Source organism: Lissotriton helveticus, chromosome 10 (genome assembly GCF_964261635.1).
Source record: "Lissotriton helveticus chromosome 10, aLisHel1.1, whole genome shotgun sequence".
NCBI lineage: Eukaryota > Metazoa > Chordata > Amphibia > Caudata > Salamandridae > Lissotriton > Lissotriton helveticus.
Genome location: NC_136071.1, coordinates 1,110,447,845 through 1,110,468,809, shown reverse-complemented (window position 1 = coordinate 1,110,468,809; position 20,965 = coordinate 1,110,447,845). Strand labels below are relative to the sequence as shown.

General features: G+C 45.5%; 1 protein-coding gene across 1 annotated transcript in view; it reads right to left on the bottom strand.

Annotated features, from left to right (window-relative positions):
• CPNE4 (copine 4) overlaps positions 1-20,965 on the bottom strand; it is a 1,493,383-nt gene that overhangs the window by 261,005 nt on the left and 1,211,413 nt on the right. Inside the window, exons 9-10 of the mRNA XM_078663874.1 lie at positions 3,295-3,381; positions 349-408 (exon numbers count right to left, since the gene is read on the bottom strand). Coding sequence (XP_078520000.1) covers positions 349-408; positions 3,295-3,381 — 147 coding nt within the window. The remainder of the gene's footprint in view (positions 1-348; positions 409-3,294; positions 3,382-20,965) is intronic.

The window sequence follows — 20,965 nt, the reverse complement described above, 5'->3', positions numbered from 1 at the left end:
TGGGCCTCCTAGTCCATAGGAATTAATGGGAAGGAATTCCTTATTTGCGAATCTCAATTTGCAAATCGCAAATAAGGAATATGTAGGATTTGCAAAATTTTTAGCAAATCCTACATACATTGCATTTTGCGATTCTCTAATTACAATTTGGTAAAAATCGCAAATTGAGAATCGCAAACATTTTTTTGATACATATGCCCCATGATCTATTAAATCAGAAATATCAAATCTGATGGCAGGTTGGGATAGGCCACTCTCAAGTTAAGCATTACAATCAGGCTCCAAGTGAAAGATGCAACCAAAAGCAAAACAGGTGTCCATTCCCCCGCCCGCTTTGAATTTACTTACTGTAAATTGTATTTGGCAGCCACCCATTATGTAGTCTAAGAAAGAATGCATCTTGTGGATCTGTCAACAAAATAAAAAAAAAACATTGGTAAGGATACGCTAGAATGACTTGTCAATGAATAGTAGCCACAGTCAGAGTTTGCTTTAAGACATTGGGTGGAGAAGAGTAAATAAGCAATTATGGTAAAATGAAAAAATACAGATAGATAGTAGAGGCAGAATAACAAAAACAGAATATATGCATTTTTTCTGAGAGTAGTTTTCTGCTCTGGGCAAGCTTTCAGAGATGAGCCAAGAGATTCTTAATCATAATCCATTTTTATTTGTCTGTGCATTCTTCTGACTAGGCAGGCTATTTACCAGGCCTTAGCGAAATTGTAACTATGTTAAAATGTTGCCCAGGCCTAGTAATTTCATGTTACTCCTGTGATGCAAAATTATGGAAAAGTATACGATTACACTCACTCGCATAATTTAGAGTAATTTGGGGCATGAAGACCTACTACAGGAGCACAGGAACAGAGCGTGAGAGGCTGCTGTTCATGTTCTGTTGCATTTAGAATTATTTTCTTTCAGAAAAATGGTTCCTTGGGTCCATTTTTGACATAAATAGGGCTAGTGCACTTAATTCCACTCCATCTTGTGTAATTTTACTGTAATTTTGCATAATTGTGCTACACCAAATAACTCTACTTACTCATACCTACTATTTACAAGAATTCCTCCGGTCACCTTTTGTGTGTTTGATGTACCATCCTAAGAAGCCAGGTGTATGCCGGACCATGGGTCCTTGCTCACTGTGTCATAAGATCCAGCAATTTTCTACAGCAAAAATATTCCCTACTTTGTTGTTCCTCTTCATACAAGAAAGGTGGAAATGGCACATTAAGTCACACTTTCTGAGCCACAGTTACTACATATGTTCAGGTTTCACAGTCAATCAAAATTGAAATGAAGCTTTACACATTTTTCAATCAAACAATATTATTGAAACTTTTTGTTACATTTGTGCTGCAGAGTGTAAGCACATTACGGCCCTCATTACGACGTCGGGCGGGGCAGATGTAATACCGTTGCGTGGAAGGAACTGCGCGACCATAGGTCGGCGGCTCCGACACCCTACTTTGGATGCAACCGCACAGAAATATTAATTTTTCAATGGGATCTCCTGCAGCACAAACTCCCATTGAAAAATGGAAGTTTGCAAACATTCTTGCCCCATGTGGCAGGAACATGGGGCAGGGATGTTGAGGTGGGCACCATAGGTTCCCCCCAGGCCTGTATGCGAAGTGCCAGCAGGGTCTGCTAGGGGCCCTCAAAGTCAGTTTCCAACAGCCAATCCATGTCGAAGGGTAATCCCCTTGCGGTTTTAATCCGACCGCCGTAATCAAAATACGGGGGTTGGATGGAAACCTCAGGATGTCAGGCAGAGAGCCTCCGTCCGCTGGTCTGAGGCTCTCCATCCGACATCCAAATTGAGCGCTTAACATTTACATCATTTTTAAAATTAGGTTACATGACCATTTTGGGAAATATTTATAAATAATATGCTTTCTGAAGCAAATTCCCAACCCTTACTATGAAGGTTAAAAAAGTGGAATTTACGCTAAAAAATCTTAAATACTGCTTCACATAATCAAGAGTTTTTTCATTTTGCAACTGTAAATTCTGTCGTGGGTGGATATCTAATTGTCGTAATTTTAAGAAAGCTGTGGGGCAATTGTTAATATTCACCATGTAGAGGAAAAATGGGCAAAAAGGAATCCTGTGCATTGTTCACCTGCAGGAGATACACACAAGGACAGAAGATGTGCCAACAGGTATTTGAAAAGAAACACATGAATCAGACTGGTTTTAAGATTCCATGCCAGGCACTAATTTGGTACGGCAATTGCACCCTCAGAATGTTCAATATCGTGGGTTGCACAAATACTGCCCCATTCTATATGTGGTATTTCTGAAGCCAGAAACTACTCAAAATGAACAAAGAATCATAGCCGTAGGTTTCTAACTTTTGAGTATGACAGTGATTCAGGCCCATAAATATAATATTGGTCTGATTTGCACAACAATTTGCAAAACTACACCAAAAGGTTTTCACGTATTTTTGAAGCAGATTATGATTTTTTCAATTCTCAAAAAATGTGAGGACTACTTCTAGGTGTCCACTGTCATAGCTTTCCAACAGTTCTCACACCTGTAATCAATAAGACATGCATAATGATACCTTGTATAACGATGCATGTGTAAAGAAGGTACAATTGCAGAGGCTGACATTTTTTCATTCTCTAGCAAAATATGTTGCTCCATGGAGAAACGACTTCCCCTACACCCCTATCAAGTATTCTCCAGTGGGGTAGCTAGAGGGGGCGGGGTCGTGTCTGTCGACTACCGCCCCTCCTTGAGAACAAGTCGTCTGTCGAGCGCCACGCCAACCCCCTCCGGTATTAACTCTCTCCCCAATATAACCGGGGGAGCAGGTTTACTCTTGCTTTTGACATGAGTAATTCTCTTATAGAATAAAGGTTTGGAAAAATGCATTGCAGATATTTGTAAATTTCCACAAATTAATACGTTTGCAGGTTCCCCTTATCTTTCACACCCCCATTAATTTACACCATACTGGTGTAATATCATGTGTGATGAGTCGATTTATGAGTGCGAATTCACCTTTTGTGAACTGCAAACTTGAATTTGCACTTGTAAATTCTGCCATTTGTGCCCCTAAAATTGCTTTGTGAACTGACCCCAGCATTCCCAGGAAGTTGTAGTAAAAACGAGATTTTTATTTTTTATTTTGAGGAAGTGAAATGAAAACAAGCCCCGAACTGGACTCTGCCTTCACCCATTGCCAGGTGACAAGAATGTGACAGGAGATGGGTCAGGAGGCAGTTGTCCCGGTGATAAGTTGGAACGCCTAAAAGAGCGAGTGATTGGTCCACATACCTTGCACAGGTTGAGAATGACAATGCCAGAGTTCTTGTAATTCTTCTTTTTCGCTTTGTACTTTGGATTTATGCATTCCCACTGCACCTGCAAAAGAGGAAGAAGGCATGACCCCAGGGCTAATTAATGTAGAAAACAGAATAATTCATAAATACATTCATTAGGCCTGCGCTCTGCCATGGCAGCCAGACCACCAGGACAGCATGAACCCTGGGCACCAGAAGACACTTCATGGAGTGCCAGGGGGTCTCTCCCTGGCACCACAAGACACTTCATGGAGTGCCCGGGGGTCTCACCTGGGCACCAGAAGACACTTCATGGAGTGCCAGGGGGTCTCTCCTTGGCACCAGAAGGCACTTCATGGAGTGCCAGGGGGTCTCTCCTGGGCACCACAAGACACTTCATGGAGCGCCAGGGGGTCTCTCCTGGGCACCACAAGACACTTCATGGAGTGCCAGGGGGTCTCTCCTGGGCACCACAAGACACTTCATGGAGTGCCAGGGGGTCTCTCCCTGGCACCAGAAGACACTTCATGGAGTGCCAGGGGGTCTCTCCCTGGCACCAGAAGACACTTCATGGAGTGCCAGGGGGTCTCTCCTGGGCACCACAAGACACTTCATGGAGTGCCAGGGGGCCTCACCTGGGCATCAGAAGGCACTTCATGGAGTGCCAGGGGGTCTCTCCTGGGCACCACAAGACACTTCATGGAGTGCCAGGGGGCCTCACCTGGGCACCAGAAGGCACTTCATGGAGTACCAGGGGGGTCTCTCCTTGGCACTAGAAGACACTTCATGGAGTGCCAGGGGGTCTCGCCTGGGCACTAGAAGACACTTCATGGAGTGCCAGGGGGCCTCACCTGGGCACCAGAAGGCACTTCATGGAGTGCCAGGGGGTCTCTCCTGGGCACCAGAAGGCACTTCATGGAGTGCCAGGGGGTCTCTCCCTGGCATCAGAAGGCACTTCATGGAGTGCCAGGGGGGTCTCTCCTTGGCACCAGAAGGCACTCTCTGGGGTACCAGGGGGTCTCCCACCTTGGCACCAGATGGCACTTCATGGAGTGCCAGGGAGGGGGTCTCTCTTTGGCACCAGAAGGTGCTTCATGAAGTGCTGGGTGTGTCTCCTTGTAGCACAGCTTTGAAGGCCTGCCCAGACTCAAGAATATTAATGGAGGGTCACCAGGTACCATGTTGTTTTGATTATGAAACTGTAGATCAGTAGCATATGTATTGAATTGTAATTCCATTTATGCGGTGGTTCATACCCTGATGAGATCCTGAAGAACATCAGCAGACTGACAGCATGCAACACCATGGGGGTGCTTGGTTGGGAGGCTGTTGAATTGCTGCATGGCTTATGGGGGGAGGATTTTAGTGTTGTGCTTGAGTGACCACAGCAGTGCTTTTATCCAGTTTTAGTCCTCTTTGCTTAGGCATTTAATGGCAGACGGAAAGGGATTGATAAAGGGTTTGCACTCTACCGTGATTTATAGTAGTGTCTGATTGAACGGGTCTCTATATAATCCACCCACATCATGCAGTGATATAGGCAGTCATGGCAGATGCTCTATATAATTCCCCTTGAGTGACCAGGGAGGCGGACAGGCATGCACTGTGTACACCCATGCTTATTAAATGATCTGATTCCATCCAGGAGTGGTGAAGACTGGCTAGCAGGCCTGCAAGGAAGAAGCACAGCTGGAGTAAATGCTTGTCGGGTTTCCCATGAGTAACAGGGGAGCAAACCAGAGGAGTGCACTACTTAAGGGCACCTTGAAAAAAGTTCTGAGGGACCACCAGGAGTGACAGATGTGACCCACCAGCCTGCACTGTATATTGGCAGCTATTGTAAGTGCTTTTACAGTCCTGCTCAGGAGTGATGATAAGTTCCACACAGGAGAAATGTAGCCAAAGGGGCAATAGCATTGTAAAGGGAAACATCCTTTACAACGCAACTTTTACCACGCAGTGCTATTACAACGCATGTTTTACAACAAAAACCATTACAACGCATTGCGCTGGGGGGCGCTCTAGGATAGGGAATAGATTTTATTTACTATCCAAAACCTTCCCTAGTGTCCAAGGGGACTGGAGTTGGAATAGTAAATTAAACTATTCACTATCCAGCACCCCAAAGCGCTATGCGTTATAATGGTATGCGTTGTAAAAACTGCGTTGTAACAGCATGCGTGGTAAAAGCATGCGTTGTAACGTCATACATCTCATTGTAAATCACGGGTTACCAGATCCAGTACTGCATTAACACCACTCTAGGATTAAAACTAGGTAGTGGCTGTTTACCCGGCCACTGGGTAAATAGTGCATTTTTTCTATTGTTTACTAGACCTCTGGCTAAATAGTAGAAATGATTTGCTTTTGGGCCGGTGGCTTACAAAATAGCAGAGAAACTTTACTATTTAACTAGCCACTGGCTAAATAATGGAGATTCTGGACTCTCTGACCAGCGGCCATGCAAATAGCAGAAAAACTTCAAAATTTAACAGGCCGTTGGCTAAATGATAGAAATTCTGAACTGTTTGGCTGGTGGATGTGCACATAGCAGAAAAACTTTACTATTCGCATGGCCGCTGGCTAAATAGTAGAGATTTTGCACTGCTCACTTGGTGGCCGTTCAAATAGCAGAAACACTTCACTATTTATCCGCCCGCTGGCTAAATAGTAGATATTCTGCAATGTTGCTGACGGCTGTGCAGATAGCCGAAAAACGTCACTATTAACCTGGCTGCTTGCTAAATATAAGAGATTTTGCACTGTTTTGTAAGCTGCTATGCAAATAGCAGAAGAGCATCAGTATTCACCTGGCTGCTGGCTAAATAGTATATATTCTGCTCAGTTTGCCTGGCAGCCATGGAAATAATAGAACAACTTCACTATTTATCCGCCCACTGGCTAAGGAGTAGAGAATCTGCATTGTTTAGCCGACGGCCACTCACATAGCAGAAAAAATGTCACTATTTACCCGGCTGCCATCTAAATAGTAGATATTCTGCACTGTTCGGTTGATGGCTGTGCAAATGACAGAAAAACTTGACCATTTACCCAGCCACTGGCTAAATAGTAGAGATTATGCACTGTTTGGCCGCCAGCCATACAGATAATCAAGAAACTTCACTATTTACCTTCCCACTGGCTAAATGGCAGAGGTTTTGTACTATTTGTCTAGCAGTCAAGAAAACAAAAAAACTTCCCTCTTTACACAGCTGCTGGCCAAACAGCAGGCATGTATAATTTGGCCAGCAGCCATGTAAATACAAAATAAACGTAATCATTTGTGTGTCCGCTGGTAAACAGCAGAAATGTCAAATTATTTGGCCTGTAGCCTGGAAAGTTTATCAAACAGCTGACTAAATAGCAAGATGTACTGCATTGTTAGTGGTCTTGCAAATAACTTGAAAATAATTAATACTTACCTAGCGGCTGGCTGAATACTAGACACTGTGCACAACTTGGCCAGTAACTATTCACATTGCAGAGAATCTTCACTATTTACCAGCTGCTGTCTAAACAGCTTACATTTTTCTTTTACAGAGTTTTATATAGCGCAAACTTGACCCTAAGGTACATGAGGATACATTTATTTTAGTTAGGCACGGGCATTTTGATTTGCCCAGAATCACAGGATGTTCAGCATCATTGCTGAGACTCGAAACCGGTTCCCCAGAATTGAGGTTGACCGCCCTAGCCATTAGGCCAACTCCTCTCTCCTTTATTATGCTTTATGCAAATTTCACAAGTGCTTACACCAGGTAGAACAGCAAACAAGGATTGAAAACAATTGGCATCCATCTCTTTGTGAAATGTAGGGTCCGGTTGTATTATTTCAGTTACAAAAAGTGGTTGCAAATTCAACACATACGTTTTGTGAATGGAATAGTATTTTGCAAACCAACATATGTAGTGTTCAGTTCATTCACAAAATACTGAATTGCAGGGGGTTGCAGAACGACCTGCCAAATTAATATGCATAAGACAGGCGCCAATTTGCGACCCTCTGTGACTGGCTGCAATCACAGAAATGGTAGCCTGCAAGGGACAACACGCTAACATCTCTTTTGGTTTTTTTTATTAGTCAGCTTGAGGAATACACAAAACAAATTCAAATACAGTACATATAAATTACATCAAGGCAAACCTAAAAATCTATTCACAGACGGAAAAAAAAGAAAAAGAAAGAATACATTGGGAAGAAAAAGATAAGTGTGGAATGAGCTTCGAAAAGAAAATACATAAACCTCAAGAAAGCAATTATCAATAATATCCCTGCAAAAAATTAGCTATTTAACCAGAGCTTAAAGGGCCCCCAGATCCTCAAACCCTTTTCGCGCCGCCTCTTACCCCCTCTCAAAAACACTGCTGATTCTAAATTATGAAGGGCTAGTACCCTAGAAAAGAAAAACCAAAGGTGGTGATGGACGGAGCGTTGACAATACAAACACTCACCCCCAGTCAACTGATCTGGGTTTAATCCATCACCGTTCTTTAGCTCACTCCGCCACCCCAGTTCAGACATGGCGATATGCAAATCAGTCTGACCCTGTGCCTCATGGGAACAGTCCAGCCCGAACTGCCAAGCCATGTCTTCCCTGGACCGGAATCAAGCTTCCCAGGACCGGTTTCTGGCATTACAGCCGTCTTCAGCCGGGCTTGCTTGACTCCAGTGGCAAAGTGAGCAAGGGACTCACGTCTGAGCATACCCTGCCAACTTAGGGCGAACAAAGAAAAACCAAAGGTGGTGATGGACGGAGCGTTGACAATACAAACACTCACCCCCAGTCAACTGATCTGGGTTTAATCCATCACCGTTCTTTAGCTCACTCCGCCACCCCAGTTCAGACATGGCCATATGCAAATCAGTCTGACCTTGTGCCTCATGGGAACAGTCCAGCCCGAACTGCCAAGCCATGTCTTCCCTGGACCGGAAACAAGCTTCCCAGGACCGGTTTCTGGCATTACAGCCGTCTTCAGCCGGGCTTGCTTGACTCCAGTGGCAAAGTGAGCAAGGGACTCACGTCTGAGCATACCCTGCCAACTTAGGGCGAACAAAGAAAAACCAAAGGTGGTGATGGACGGAGCGTTGACAATACAAACACTCACCCCCAGTCAACTGATCTGGGTTTAATCCATCACCGTTCTTTAGCTCACTCCGCCACCCCAGTTCAGACATGGCGATATGCAAATCAGTCTGACCCTGTGCCTCATGGGAACAGTCCAGCCCGAACTGCCAAGCCATGTCTTCCCTGGACCGGAATCAAGCTTCCGAGGACCGGTTTCTGGCATTACAGCCGTCTTCAGCCGGGCTTGCTTGACTCCAGTGGCAAAGTGAGCAAGGGACTCAGGTCTGAGCATACCCTGCCAACTTAGGGCGAACAAAGAAAAACCAAAGGTGGTGATGGACGGAGCGTTGACAATACAAACACTCACCCCCAGTCAACTGATCTGGGTTTAATCCATCACCGTTCTTTAGCTCACTCCGCCACCCCAGTTCAGACATGGCGATATGCAAATCAGTCTGACCCTGTGCCTCATGGGAACAGTCCAGCCCGAACTGCCAAGCCATGTCTTCCCTGGACCGGAATCAAGCTTCCCAGGACCGGTTTCTGGCATTACAGCCGTCTTCAGCCGGGCTTGCTTGACTCCAGTGGCAAAGTGAGCAAGGGACTCACGTCTGAGCATACCCTGCCAACTTAGGGCGAACAAAGAAAAACCAAAGGTGGTGATGGACGGAGCGTTGACAATACAAACACTCACCCCCAGTCAACTGATCTGGGTTTAATCCATCACCGTTCTTTAGCTCACTCCGCCACCCCAGTTCAGACATGGCGATATGCAAATCAGTCTGACCCTGTGCCTCATGGGAACAGTCCAGCCCGAACTGCCAAGCCATGTCTTCCCTGGACCGGAATCAAGCTTCCCAGGACCGGTTTCTGGCAGTACAGCCGTCTTCAGCCGGGCTTGCTTGACTCCAGTGGCAAAGTGAGCAAGGGACTCACGTCTGAGCATACCCTGCCAACTTAGGGCGAACAAAGAAAAACCAAAGGTGGTGATGGACGGAGCGTTGACAATACAAACACTCACCCCCAGTCAACTGATCTGGGTTTAATCCATCACCGTTCTTTATCTCACTCCGCCACCCCAGTTCAGACATGGCCCTAGCCTTCCAATTTATAAAAGTAGGTAGAACTGGGTTGGTCCATTCCGAAGTTATGCATAATCGAATAAGTGACATAAAAATACACAAAAGCGCTATCTCATGAGAGGACCTGGATACAGACATATCTGACTCACAGCCCATAATAACCAATTCTGCAGAAAGGACCACCTGTATTTTAAGGGATATGTTAATGAAAGATTGTATATCTTGTATAAATAAGTCTAACTTGGTACATGAAAAAAACATATGTGTGTCATTAGCTGCCAAGAGACCATATCTCGGACACCCCTGGGCATTAGTACCTCCTCATTTTGATATTTTGGCAGGAGTGAAATACAAATCGAATAGGGCCATATAGCTTTGGGAACGTAAGGACCCAGAAATTAAAACAGAGTTAGAGAGTTCTAATGCGTAAGCTATGTCTAAACCACCCTTCCCTAACTTAGCTTCTAGTTTTGCATTCTGTGCAGCAAGGTCGTCAGGGAGGGTCAATATTAGAGTTTGGTACAGATCACCAATACGAGCCCTCCTTAAGATCAAATCCATCAGTAGGCTTCTAGATAGCACAGTTGGAACGGTACAAAGAAGCTGGGTTAGATAGTTAGCTACGCACCTGAAGGTACTTAAAAAATTCATGGGTGTGCAAACCATACTTATCTTTTAAAAACGAAAAAGAAGCTATTTTACCATCATAAGCTAGATCACCTAGTACTTTAATACCCTGGGAGTTCCACCTAAATGTAACAGAGTCCTGAAAGATAGATGGCAATAGCCTAGCCGCAGGTGTATAAAAATTAATATTCGGAATAGAGCAATAACGACTGACCTTCCTCCAAACTGAAAACATTGTTGCAATAACCTTGAACTTTGTTTTTTTATAGTAACTAGGTTCTAGTACTGAAAGAAGAGTCCCGTTGGCGTCAGCCCCTAGACCAATCTCAAAAATAGAAGGACAACAAGCCAGTGGAAGTGGAGCTCGTGTAGCAAATAGTGGAACAACCAGATGTTGTATGAGAGCAGCCCAATTATAAAACAGTAAATTAGGGACTGACCACCCACCCCTATCTAATGGAAGACACATCCATTTAGCAGCTCTCCGCTGAGACTGATAGCGCCAAAGGAACTGATTGCAGCATCTTTGCGAACTGGAAAGACTAGATTGAGAAAATTCCAAAGGAATGGTCCTAAATAGGTACAGAAATTTTGGCAACACCAACATCTTCAATGAATTCCTCCATCCAAATAAAGACAAATGGAGATTATCAAGCCTTTGTAGAGTAGACTTTACTGTATCTATAATTGGCAAAATATGAATTTCCGGCAGGAGTTCAATTACACGCTAACATCTCTATGACACAATGTCAAAGTTTGATTTTCAAAGCAGCCTGTGTTCTTTAAAGGAACCAGTGCCGGTTTAAAGAACAAAAGTTTTCGGTTTCAAACAACTTCTCCCCTTTGAGGCTGCCAACATGATTCCAAAGGGAAAGGGGTCCTCAATGAACCCCTTACCATTTGCAAATTAGGTACCACCTCAACTCAGGTTTTGTTAGCTATCAATGGTATGCAACAACAATTGCAGTCATAAATTGTCCAAATATTATTTTCTGTCATTAACCCTTCCATTTGTAATTTGGAAGCTATCACAAAAGAATTTTTATATGTTGAAATAATTTTCAAACTCACAAAAAGGGTTTTGTATGTAATGATAAGCACTTTTGTGGTCACAAACTCTTTGATTTTACAACATTAGACCATTACTGCTAAAACGGGCTTTGATGCAGGCACTAACTTATAGGTATAATCGCCAGAACTGTTTGAATGTTTCCAAGTTACTTTTACAGATATGGCACAAAATGCCACTCCATTACACCATGGGCCAAGCTCTTTACTGAGCTCTCTTATGCTCCACAAATGCTCCTACTCCTTATCATTTACCTGCAGGGGTGATTGATAATAAAGATGATCACAACCATTGCAATACTATTTAAAGCTGTGTACTACCCGCTCTTACTCACAAAACCTGAGCTAGATATAAGATTACCTAAAGGCTACGTGTTATCGAAACATATCTTTTCCTGCAGCAAATCAATCAGTTCTACAATTATTAATTGTGGTTCAGTTAAATTATACCAATCAGCCTAAAACAACTGAAACTAATGATTTGTAAAAGCAAAGACCAGTACTGGAAATATTGGATATCAGTGACATAGAATCATCTAATAGTTCGGGTGATATTACCAAAATAGAAACAATTGCATAATGCACCTTACAAGGTGACCAGCACAGCACAATTGAGAGGTTTCCTTCCAATCTGATGACAAAATGAAAAACAACTATATGCCTGATTTAGTTTCGAAGATGAAGTTAACTCTGTCAGGATACAGAGGACAATACCTTCACCACCCTGATTGAGCTCTGCATGCCAAATTTAGTGTTGTCTTCTGTCACTGCGGACACCTCTCTACTTTGACTGAAAATGCTGTCATGGTGGTTCCTGTCTATGCAAAGAACATTAAAGGACAGTACCTCAGACATGATGTCCAGCCAGCAAACTTTTCAAAAAAATTTCGTTTTTCAACCACAGACTCACAAGGCATGAGTTTATTTTGAAAAACTAAAAAACGAATGGTCCGAAACTCTGGGAGATTTCCACCCAAGGTGACAGAATCATTATTTTTTTCCCTGTCCCTTACAGCAACGTTTTACTCTGTATAGTGTAGATGGTATCTAGCCCATTTGACCCCTTTGTTAACAATTAACCATTTTTTCTGACTTCAGCCATCTGAATTTCTCAAACCCTTCCTGCCATGCTTCAAAGAGGGCACTCATTTTCACCCATCCACCTTTAAACTCCTCTGCCAATTTTCAGTCCCTATGCCCTCAGATCTACACTCAGAATACTGTGCTAGCATCAGGTAGAGTCTTCTATCACCCAGAGGTCAGATGTAACAGGCCCGGTATTTTATTCACTTTGTATGCTCTGATTTGTATGCAAAAATGTACCAGTCCTGTTGTCCTGTATGTCCTATGGTTGACACTCATAGATTCCCTGATTGGGTCATCCTGATTCTCCTTGCCCTGCTCCTTGTACTTGTGGTTCACCTGGCAATGTGTCCTTTGGTCCTGGTCCTCCTTATTCATCCTCAATGCTGTGCCTGGTCATTTTGGTCCTTGTCTAGTTCCATTGGTCCACGTGGATGACTGTATGTGTCCTATTTCCTCTGACCCTCACCAGCCTGGTGCTAATAACCTAGGGCCCGATGTAGGTAAATCTTATTTACCGACTCTAGAATACCGAATTTTACCGATTCGGTATTCTAGATTCGGTAAATGAGATGTAGGAAAAAATTCGGTAATTTTTACCGAATCAGTATGATTCGGTAATTACCCAATCGGTATTTACCGATTCGATAATTGCCATTGATTCCTATGGGCCTTGAGGCCCATAGGAATCTATGTGAATTAAGATTCGGTAAAATTACCGAATTGTCAAGGGGGACAGGGTGTCACTTTGACACCCTGTTGCACCCCTGATTCTGGCATGTGTGCCATGTGACGCACATACATGCCCTTAGGGCATGTATGTGTGCCACATGGCACAGGTTTACATGTACAGATGTGCATGTACACAGGAATTCGTTATTTATCACAAAATAGAATTTCATGGTAAATAACGAATTCTTAAGGGCCTGTGGCACTGTTTTCAGTGCCACCTACATCTAGATTTACCGATTCGGTATTTCACCGAATCGGTAAATTTTAGGCCCCCTACATCTCAAACACCAAATACCGGTCGGTAACGGCCGAAATCGGCCGTTACCGACCGGTATTTGGTGTCCTACATCGGGCCCCTAGTTTCTTGTCCTCCTGCTCCATTTGGAACTTTGGGTACTGCTCCCCTTGGTTCTGACATCTATGGTCCTGCCAGGCCTGTTCCTGGTCCTGGTTATTCTGATCCTTGTATCTCACCTAATCCTCCCCCCATCTGGTCCCTTGTCTTAATGGTCCTAGTTCACCTTATCCTGACCTGACTAGTTCACTGGGTCCTCCTTTCCAATATGTCAAGATACACATGGCCCTAAACCTCCTGCTCATGGTCATCCTGATCTAATGTGTCTACTTTGTCATGATCATTCTTGTTCAGGTCAACTTTTTCTTAGCCACCCGTCTTGGTCATCATGTCTTCTGTCATCCTGGCATGTCTGGTCCTGGTCTTCCTTTTCCTCCTTGTCTTGGTCCTGCCTGTCCTGGGATGCCAGTCCCGATACTCTGGGGCCTTTGTGACTTGAGGTTCAGTTTCCCTTTGGTTGAGGTCCTACAGTTCCTTCTTGCCCCATTCCTCTTAGCTCTTGTTGCCTGGCTATCCCGTCATGATTCTTCAGATCCTGTTCACCTAGTCTTCCATGGTCTCAGTCTGGTTTGCCTAGCAATGGTTGTCCTATTCCTGGTCCTCACAACCCATGAGGTGTGGCGCCGCGGCCAGGGTGACTGACGCTGGAATCTGGGGATCAGGGTTCGATCCCCGGCACCAGCGGCAGGTTAGCTCAGCACCATGCAACTCTGGGCAATAGCTTGCTTAAGCTTCCCGACGGCCCCCAGCGCCTAGAGACCCTAACGGGTGATTGTGCGCTATACAAATGTGGATTATTATTATTATTATGTTCTCTTCCTAGTTTGGTGTGCAGTAGACATGATCCTTTTGCTTCTTATCCTCCTTCTTTGTGTCTGTATATGCCTAATCTGCTTGGTTCTGGTGTCCTGATCCTTTCAGGCCCCCTTCTCCTAGATCTTCTTTTTCTTTTCTAATTATCTTAACCCTAGTCCATTTGACCTAGTCCTTCTGATTATGTTCACACTGCTCTTCTGATTCCTAATACATCAAGTAACTGGTCCTGCTGGTTCCCTGGGTCTACCCGGTCTCCTGTGCCATGGCCCTTTTAGGCCTTCCCCTCTTAGCTCTTGTCTTCCTGGTTTGCATTATTGCTGCTCCTCCTAGCCCTGTGTCTTGTCTTCATGGCCCATCTGGCACTGTACCAAATGATCTGGCCCCTCTCAGTCTTAGTTCTTTTTGATAGGGTCCTTCTGAGCCTCATCATTTTGGTCATGGTCCTCCTGAACATTCACGTCCAGTCCCCTTAGTCTTCCTGGGTCTGGCTGGCTGGTCCTCCTATTCTTCCTCACCATGGTTCTACCACTGCCAGGCCCTGGTCTTTCTGCTTCATGTGGTACTCTGGACCCTGGCCCTGTGGACATCGCCCACCTGGCATTCATGGGTCGGTTCCTGGTCCATTTAGTGCTCATCCTTCTAATACTCCTTGCTCTGGTCTGTTGGTATCAGGTAGAGTCTTCTATCACCCAGAGGTCAGATGTAACAGGCCCGGTATTTTATTCACTTTGTATGCTCTGATTTGTATGCAAAAATGTACCAGTCCTGTTGTCCTGTATGTCCTATGGTTGACACTCCTAGATTCCCTGATTGGGTCATCCTGATTCTCCTTGCCCTGCTCCTTGTACTTGTGGTTCACCTGGCAATGTGTCCTTTGGTCCTGGTCCTCCTTATTCATCCTCAATGCTGTGCCTGGTCATTTTGGTCCTTGTCTAGTTCCATTGGTCCACGTGGATGACTGTATGTGTCCTATTTCCTCTGACCCTCACCAGCCTGGTGCTAATAACCTAGGGCCCGATGTAGGTAAATCCTATTTACCGACTCTAGAATACCAAATTTTACCGATTCGGTATTCTAGATTCGGTAAATGAGATGTAGGAAAAAATTCGGTAATTTTTACCGAATCAGTATGATTCGGTAATTACCCAATCGGTATTTACCGATTCGATAATTGCCATTGATTCCTATGGGCCTTGAGGCCCATAGGAATCTATGTGAATTAAGATTCGGTAAAATTACCGAATTGTCAAGGGGGACAGGGTGTCACTTTGACACCCTGTTGCACCCCTGATTCTGGCATGTGTGCCATGTGACGCACATACATGCCCTTAGGGCATGTATGTGTGCCACATGGCACAGGTTTACATGCACAGATGTGCATGTACACAGGAATTCGTTATTTATCACAAAATAGAATTTCATGGTAAATAACGAATTCTTAAGGGCCTGTGGCACTGTTTTCAGTGCCACCTACATCTAGATTTACCGATTCGGTATTTCACCGAATCGGTAAATTTTAGGCCCCCTACATCTCAAACACCAAATACCGGTCGGTAACGGCCGAAATCGGCCGTTACCGACCGGTATTTGGTGTCCTACATCGTGCCCCTAGTTTCTTGTCCTCCTGCTCCATTTGGAACTTTGGGTACTGCTCCCCTTGGTTCTGACATCTATGGTCCTGCCAGGCCTGTTCCTGGTCCTGGTTATTCTGATCCTTCTATCTCACCTAATCCTCCCCCCATCTGGTCCCTGGTCTTAATGGTCCTAGTTCACCTTATCCTGACCTGACTAGTTCACTGGGTCCTCCTTTCCAATATGTCAAGATACACATGGCCCTAAACCTCCTGCTCATGGTCATCCTGATCTAATGTGTCTACTTTGTCATGATCATTCTTGTTCAGGTCAACTTTTTCTTAGCCACCCGTCTTGGTCATCATGTCTTCTGTCATCCTGGCATGTCTGGTCCTGGTCTTCCTTTTCCTCCTTGTCTTGGTCCTGCCTGTCCTGGGATGCCAGTCCCGATACTCTGGGGCCTTTGTGACTTGAGGTTCAGTTTCCCTTTGGTTGAGGTCCTACAGTTCCTTCTTGCCCCATTCCTCTTAGCTCTTGTTGCCTGGCTATCCCGTCATGATTCTTCAGATCCTGTTCACCTAGTCTTCCATGGTCTCAGTCTGGTTTGCCTAGCAATGGTTGTCCTATTCCTGGTCCTCACAACCCATGAGGTGTGGCGCCGCGGCCAGGGTGACTGACGCTGGAATCTGGGGATCAGGGTTCGATCCCCGGCTCCGGCGGCAGGTTAGCTCAGCACCATGCAACTCTGGGCAATAGCTTGCTTAATCTTCCCGACGGCCCCCAGCGCCTAGAGACCCTAACGGGTGATTGTGCGCTATACAAATGTGGATTATTATTATTATTATGTTCTCTTCCTAGTTTGGTGTGCAGTAGACATGATCCTTTTGCTTCTTATCCTCCTTCTTTGTGTCTGTATATGCCTAATCTGCTTGGTTCTGGTGTCCTGATCCTTTCAGGCCCCCTTCTCCTAGATCTTCTTTTTCTTTTCTAATTATCTTAACCCTAGTCCATTTGACCTAGTCCTTCTGATTATGTTCACACTGCTCTTCTGATTCCTAATACATCAAGTAACTGGTCCTGCTGGTTCCCTGGGTCTACCCGGTCTCCTGTGCCATGGCCCTTTTAGGCCTTCCCCTCTTAGCTCTTGTCTTCCTGGTTTGCATTATTGCTGCTCCTCCTAGCCCTGTGTCTTGTCTTCATGGCCCATCTGGCACTGTACCAAATGATCTGGCCCCTCTCAGTCTTAGTTCTTTTTGATAGGGTCCTTCTGAGCCTCATCATTTTGGTCATGGTCCTCCTGAACATTCACGTCCAGTCCCCTTAGTCTTCCTGGGTCTGGCTGGCTGGTCCTCCTATTCTTCCTCACCATGGTTCTACCACTGCCAGGCCCTGGTCTTTCTGCTTCATGTGGTACTCTGGACCCTGGCCCTGTGGACATCGCCCACCTGGCATTCATGGGTCGGTTCCTGGTCCATTTAGTGCTCATCCTTCTAATACTCCTTGCTCTGGTCTGTTGGTATCAGGTAGAGTCTTCTATCACCCAGAGGTCAGATGTAACAGGCCCGGTATTTTATTCACTTTGTATGCTCTGATTTGTATGCAAAAATGTACCAGTCCTGTTGTCCTGTATGTCCTATGGTTGACACTCCTAGATTCCCTGATTGGGTCATCCTGATTCTCCTTGCCCTGCTCCTTGTACTTGTGGTTCACCTGGCAATGTGTCCTTTGGTCCTGGTCCTCCTTATTCATCCTCAATGCTGTGCCTGGTCATTTTGGTCCTTGTCTAGTTCCATTGGTCCACGTGGATGACTGTATGTGTCCTATTTCCTCTGACCCTCACCAGCCTGGTGCTAATAACCTAGGGCCCGATGTAGGTAAATCCTATTTACCGACTCTAGAATACCAAATTTTACCGATTCGGTATTCTAGATTCGGTAAATGAGATGTAGGAAAAAATTCGGTAATTTTTACCGAATCAGTATGATTCGGTAATTACCCAATCGGTATTTACCGATTCGATAATTGCCATTGATTCCTATGGGCCTTGAGGCCCATAGGAATCTATGTGAATTAAGATTCGGTAAAATTACCGAATTGTCAAGGGGGACAGGGTGTCACTTTGACACCCTGTTGCACCCCTGATTCTGGCATGTGTGCCATGTGACGCACATACATGCCCTTAGGGCATGTATGTGTGCCACATGGCACAGGTTTACATGCACAGATGTGCATGTACACAGGAATTCGTTATTTATCACAAAATAGAATTTCATGGTAAATAACGAATTCTTAAGGGCCTGTGGCACTGTTTTCAGTGCCACCTACATCTAGATTTACCGATTCGGTATTTCACCGAATCGGTAAATTTTAGGCCCCCTACATCTCAAACACCAAATACCGGTCGGTAACGGCCGAAATCGGCCGTTACCGACCGGTATTTGGTGTCCTACATCGTGCCCCTAGTTTCTTGTCCTCCTGCTCCATTTGGAACTTTGGGTACTGCTCCCCTTGGTTCTGACATCTATGGTCCTGCCAGGCCTGTTCCTGGTCCTGGTTATTCTGATCCTTCTATCTCACCTAATCCTCCCCCCATCTGGTCCCTGGTCTTAATGGTCCTAGTTCACCTTATCCTGACCTGACTAGTTCACTGGGTCCTCCTTTCCAATATGTCAAGATACACATGGCCCTAAACCTCCTGCTCATGGTCATCCTGATCTAATGTGTCTACTTTGTCATGATCATTCTTGTTCAGGTCAACTTTTTCTTAGCCACCCGTCTTGGTCATCATGTCTTCTGTCATCCTGGCATGTCTGGTCCTGGTCTTCCTTTTCCTCCTTGTCTTGGTCCTGCCTGTCCTGGGATGCCAGTCCCGATACTCTGGGGCCTTTGTGACTTGAGGTTCAGTTTCCCTTTGGTTGAGGTCCTACAGTTCCTTCTTGCCCCATTCCTCTTAGCTCTTGTTGCCTGGCTATCCCGTCATGATTCTTCAGATCCTGTTCACCTAGTCTTCCATGGTCTCAGTCTGGTTTGCCTAGCAATGGTTGTCCTATTCCTGGTCCTCACAACCCATGAGGTGTGGCGCCGCGGCCAGGGTGACTGACCCTGGAATCTGGGGATCAGGGTTCGATCCCCGGCTCCGGCGGCAGGTTAGCTCAGCACCATGCAACTCTGGGCAATAGCTTGCTTAATCTTCCCGACGGCCCCCAGCGCCTAGAGACCCTAACGGGTGATTGTGCGCTATACAAATGTGGATTATTATTATTATTATTATTATGTTCTCTTCCTAGTTTGGTGTGCAGTAGACATGATCCTTTTGCTTCTTATCCTCCTTCTTTGTGTCTGTATATGCCTAATCTGCTTGGTTCTGGTGTCCTGATCCTTTCAGGCCCCCTTCTCCTAGATCTTCTTTTTCTTTTCTAATTATCTTAACCCTAGTCCATTTGACCTAGTCCTTCTGATTATGTTCACACTGCTCTTCTGATTCCTAATACATCAAGTAACTGGTCCTGCTGGTTCCCTGGGTCTACCCGGTCTCCTGTGCCATGGCCCTTTTAGGCCTTCCCCTCTTAGCTCTTGTCTTCCTGGTTTGCATTATTGCTGCTCCTCCTAGCCCTGTGTCTTGTCTTCATGGCCCATCTGGCACTGTACCAAATGATCTGGCCCCTCTCAGTCTTAGTTCTTTTTGATAGGGTCCTTCTGAGCCTCATCATTTTGGTCATGGTCCTCCTGAACATTCACGTCCAGTCCCCTTAGTCTTCCTGGGTCTGGCTGGCTGGTCCTCCTATTCTTCCTCACCATGGTTCTACTACTGCCAGGCCCTGGTCTTTCTGCTTCATGTGGTACTCTGGACCCTGGCCCTGTGGTCATCGCCCACCTGGCATTCATGGGTCGGTTCCTGGTCCATTTAGTGCTCATCCTTCTAATACTCCTTGCTCTGGTCTGTTGGTATTCTTGCTACTGGCCCCTCGTCTTCCTCACTTATACTTGTCCACTGGTCCTGTTGGCCACAATCCTCATTCTCCTGATCGCCCTAGTCTCAAAGGATCCGATCCTGATCCTCCAGCTATTTGTCTTCATGTTCTTCACCAACTGATCATGGTCCTCCTTGCTCTGGTCATTTTAGTACTGGCTATCCTGATCCTCTTCTTCCTGGCCATCTTGTTCCTAGCCCTGTGGCGTGGAGCACCAGGGTGTGGTCATCCCGGACCTGAGATTACTGGTGCTGATATTACTTTTCCTCCTCACTCTCATCCTCATAGTCCTGGTACTCCTTTGCCTGATCCTCTTGGCCCTGGTCTTTCTAGTCACCTTTGTCCTTTCTTTCCGGGTCCTCTTAGGACTTTTCATTCTGGCTGCCTGTGTCCCTTGTCTTGCCTCCCCGGCACTCCTTGCCATTGCCGGGCTAGTCTTGTTTTTCATATTCCTTGTCATTCTCAAGATTATGTGTCAGTTAGTCCTGATCCTCTTTGTCCGGGTCCTTAAAGTTTGGTTTCATCTGGGCTTAGTTCCCATGGACCGTCACCCTAAATTTCATAGCGCTGGTACAGAAGTTCCTTGTCTATCTGACCTCGTATTATGGGCCTCTTAGTGTTTGTCCTCCAGGTCAAGACAAGTAAGGACAAGTGATGTAGATATAGTTTGTGAATTTGCACATAATGTCTGATATGCATTTCTTTTAAGTATACGTGAAATTGTATATATGCCTAAACAATGGCTGAAGTATCACACAGCCCCACCAACAGTAGCACAGAACCTCGACTAACCACCTGGACCACCCTCACCTCCCTGGAAACCGGCACCCTCATGGACTCCATCCACTCAGCCGCACCAAGTGACTCCTGCCACACAACATCTTCAACCTCGTGAAAGACAAAAATCAGCCAAGAATTCATCTCCCTGCTCAACACATCCGTAAGTGCGTCCTTGTTCCCAGAAGACTGTAAGCATTACTCAATAAACCATCAGCCAACCCCAGTGAACTAAAAAACGGCCGACCCATCTCCCTACTCCCCTTCCCAGCCAAAGTACTAGAAAAAGCCACAAACAACTCACACTCCACCTTGAGCTACACCACCTACTTGAATTCTCCCAATCAGGACTCCGCAGCAACCACAGCACTGAGACCACCCTACATACAACATCCAAACCCTCCTCGATCAAGGAGAAACAGAGGCCCTGATCCTCCTCGACCTCTTGGCAGCATTTGACACGGTATTGCACCACACTCTAATCAGCAGGCTTCACAATATCGGGATCCAAGGGAGC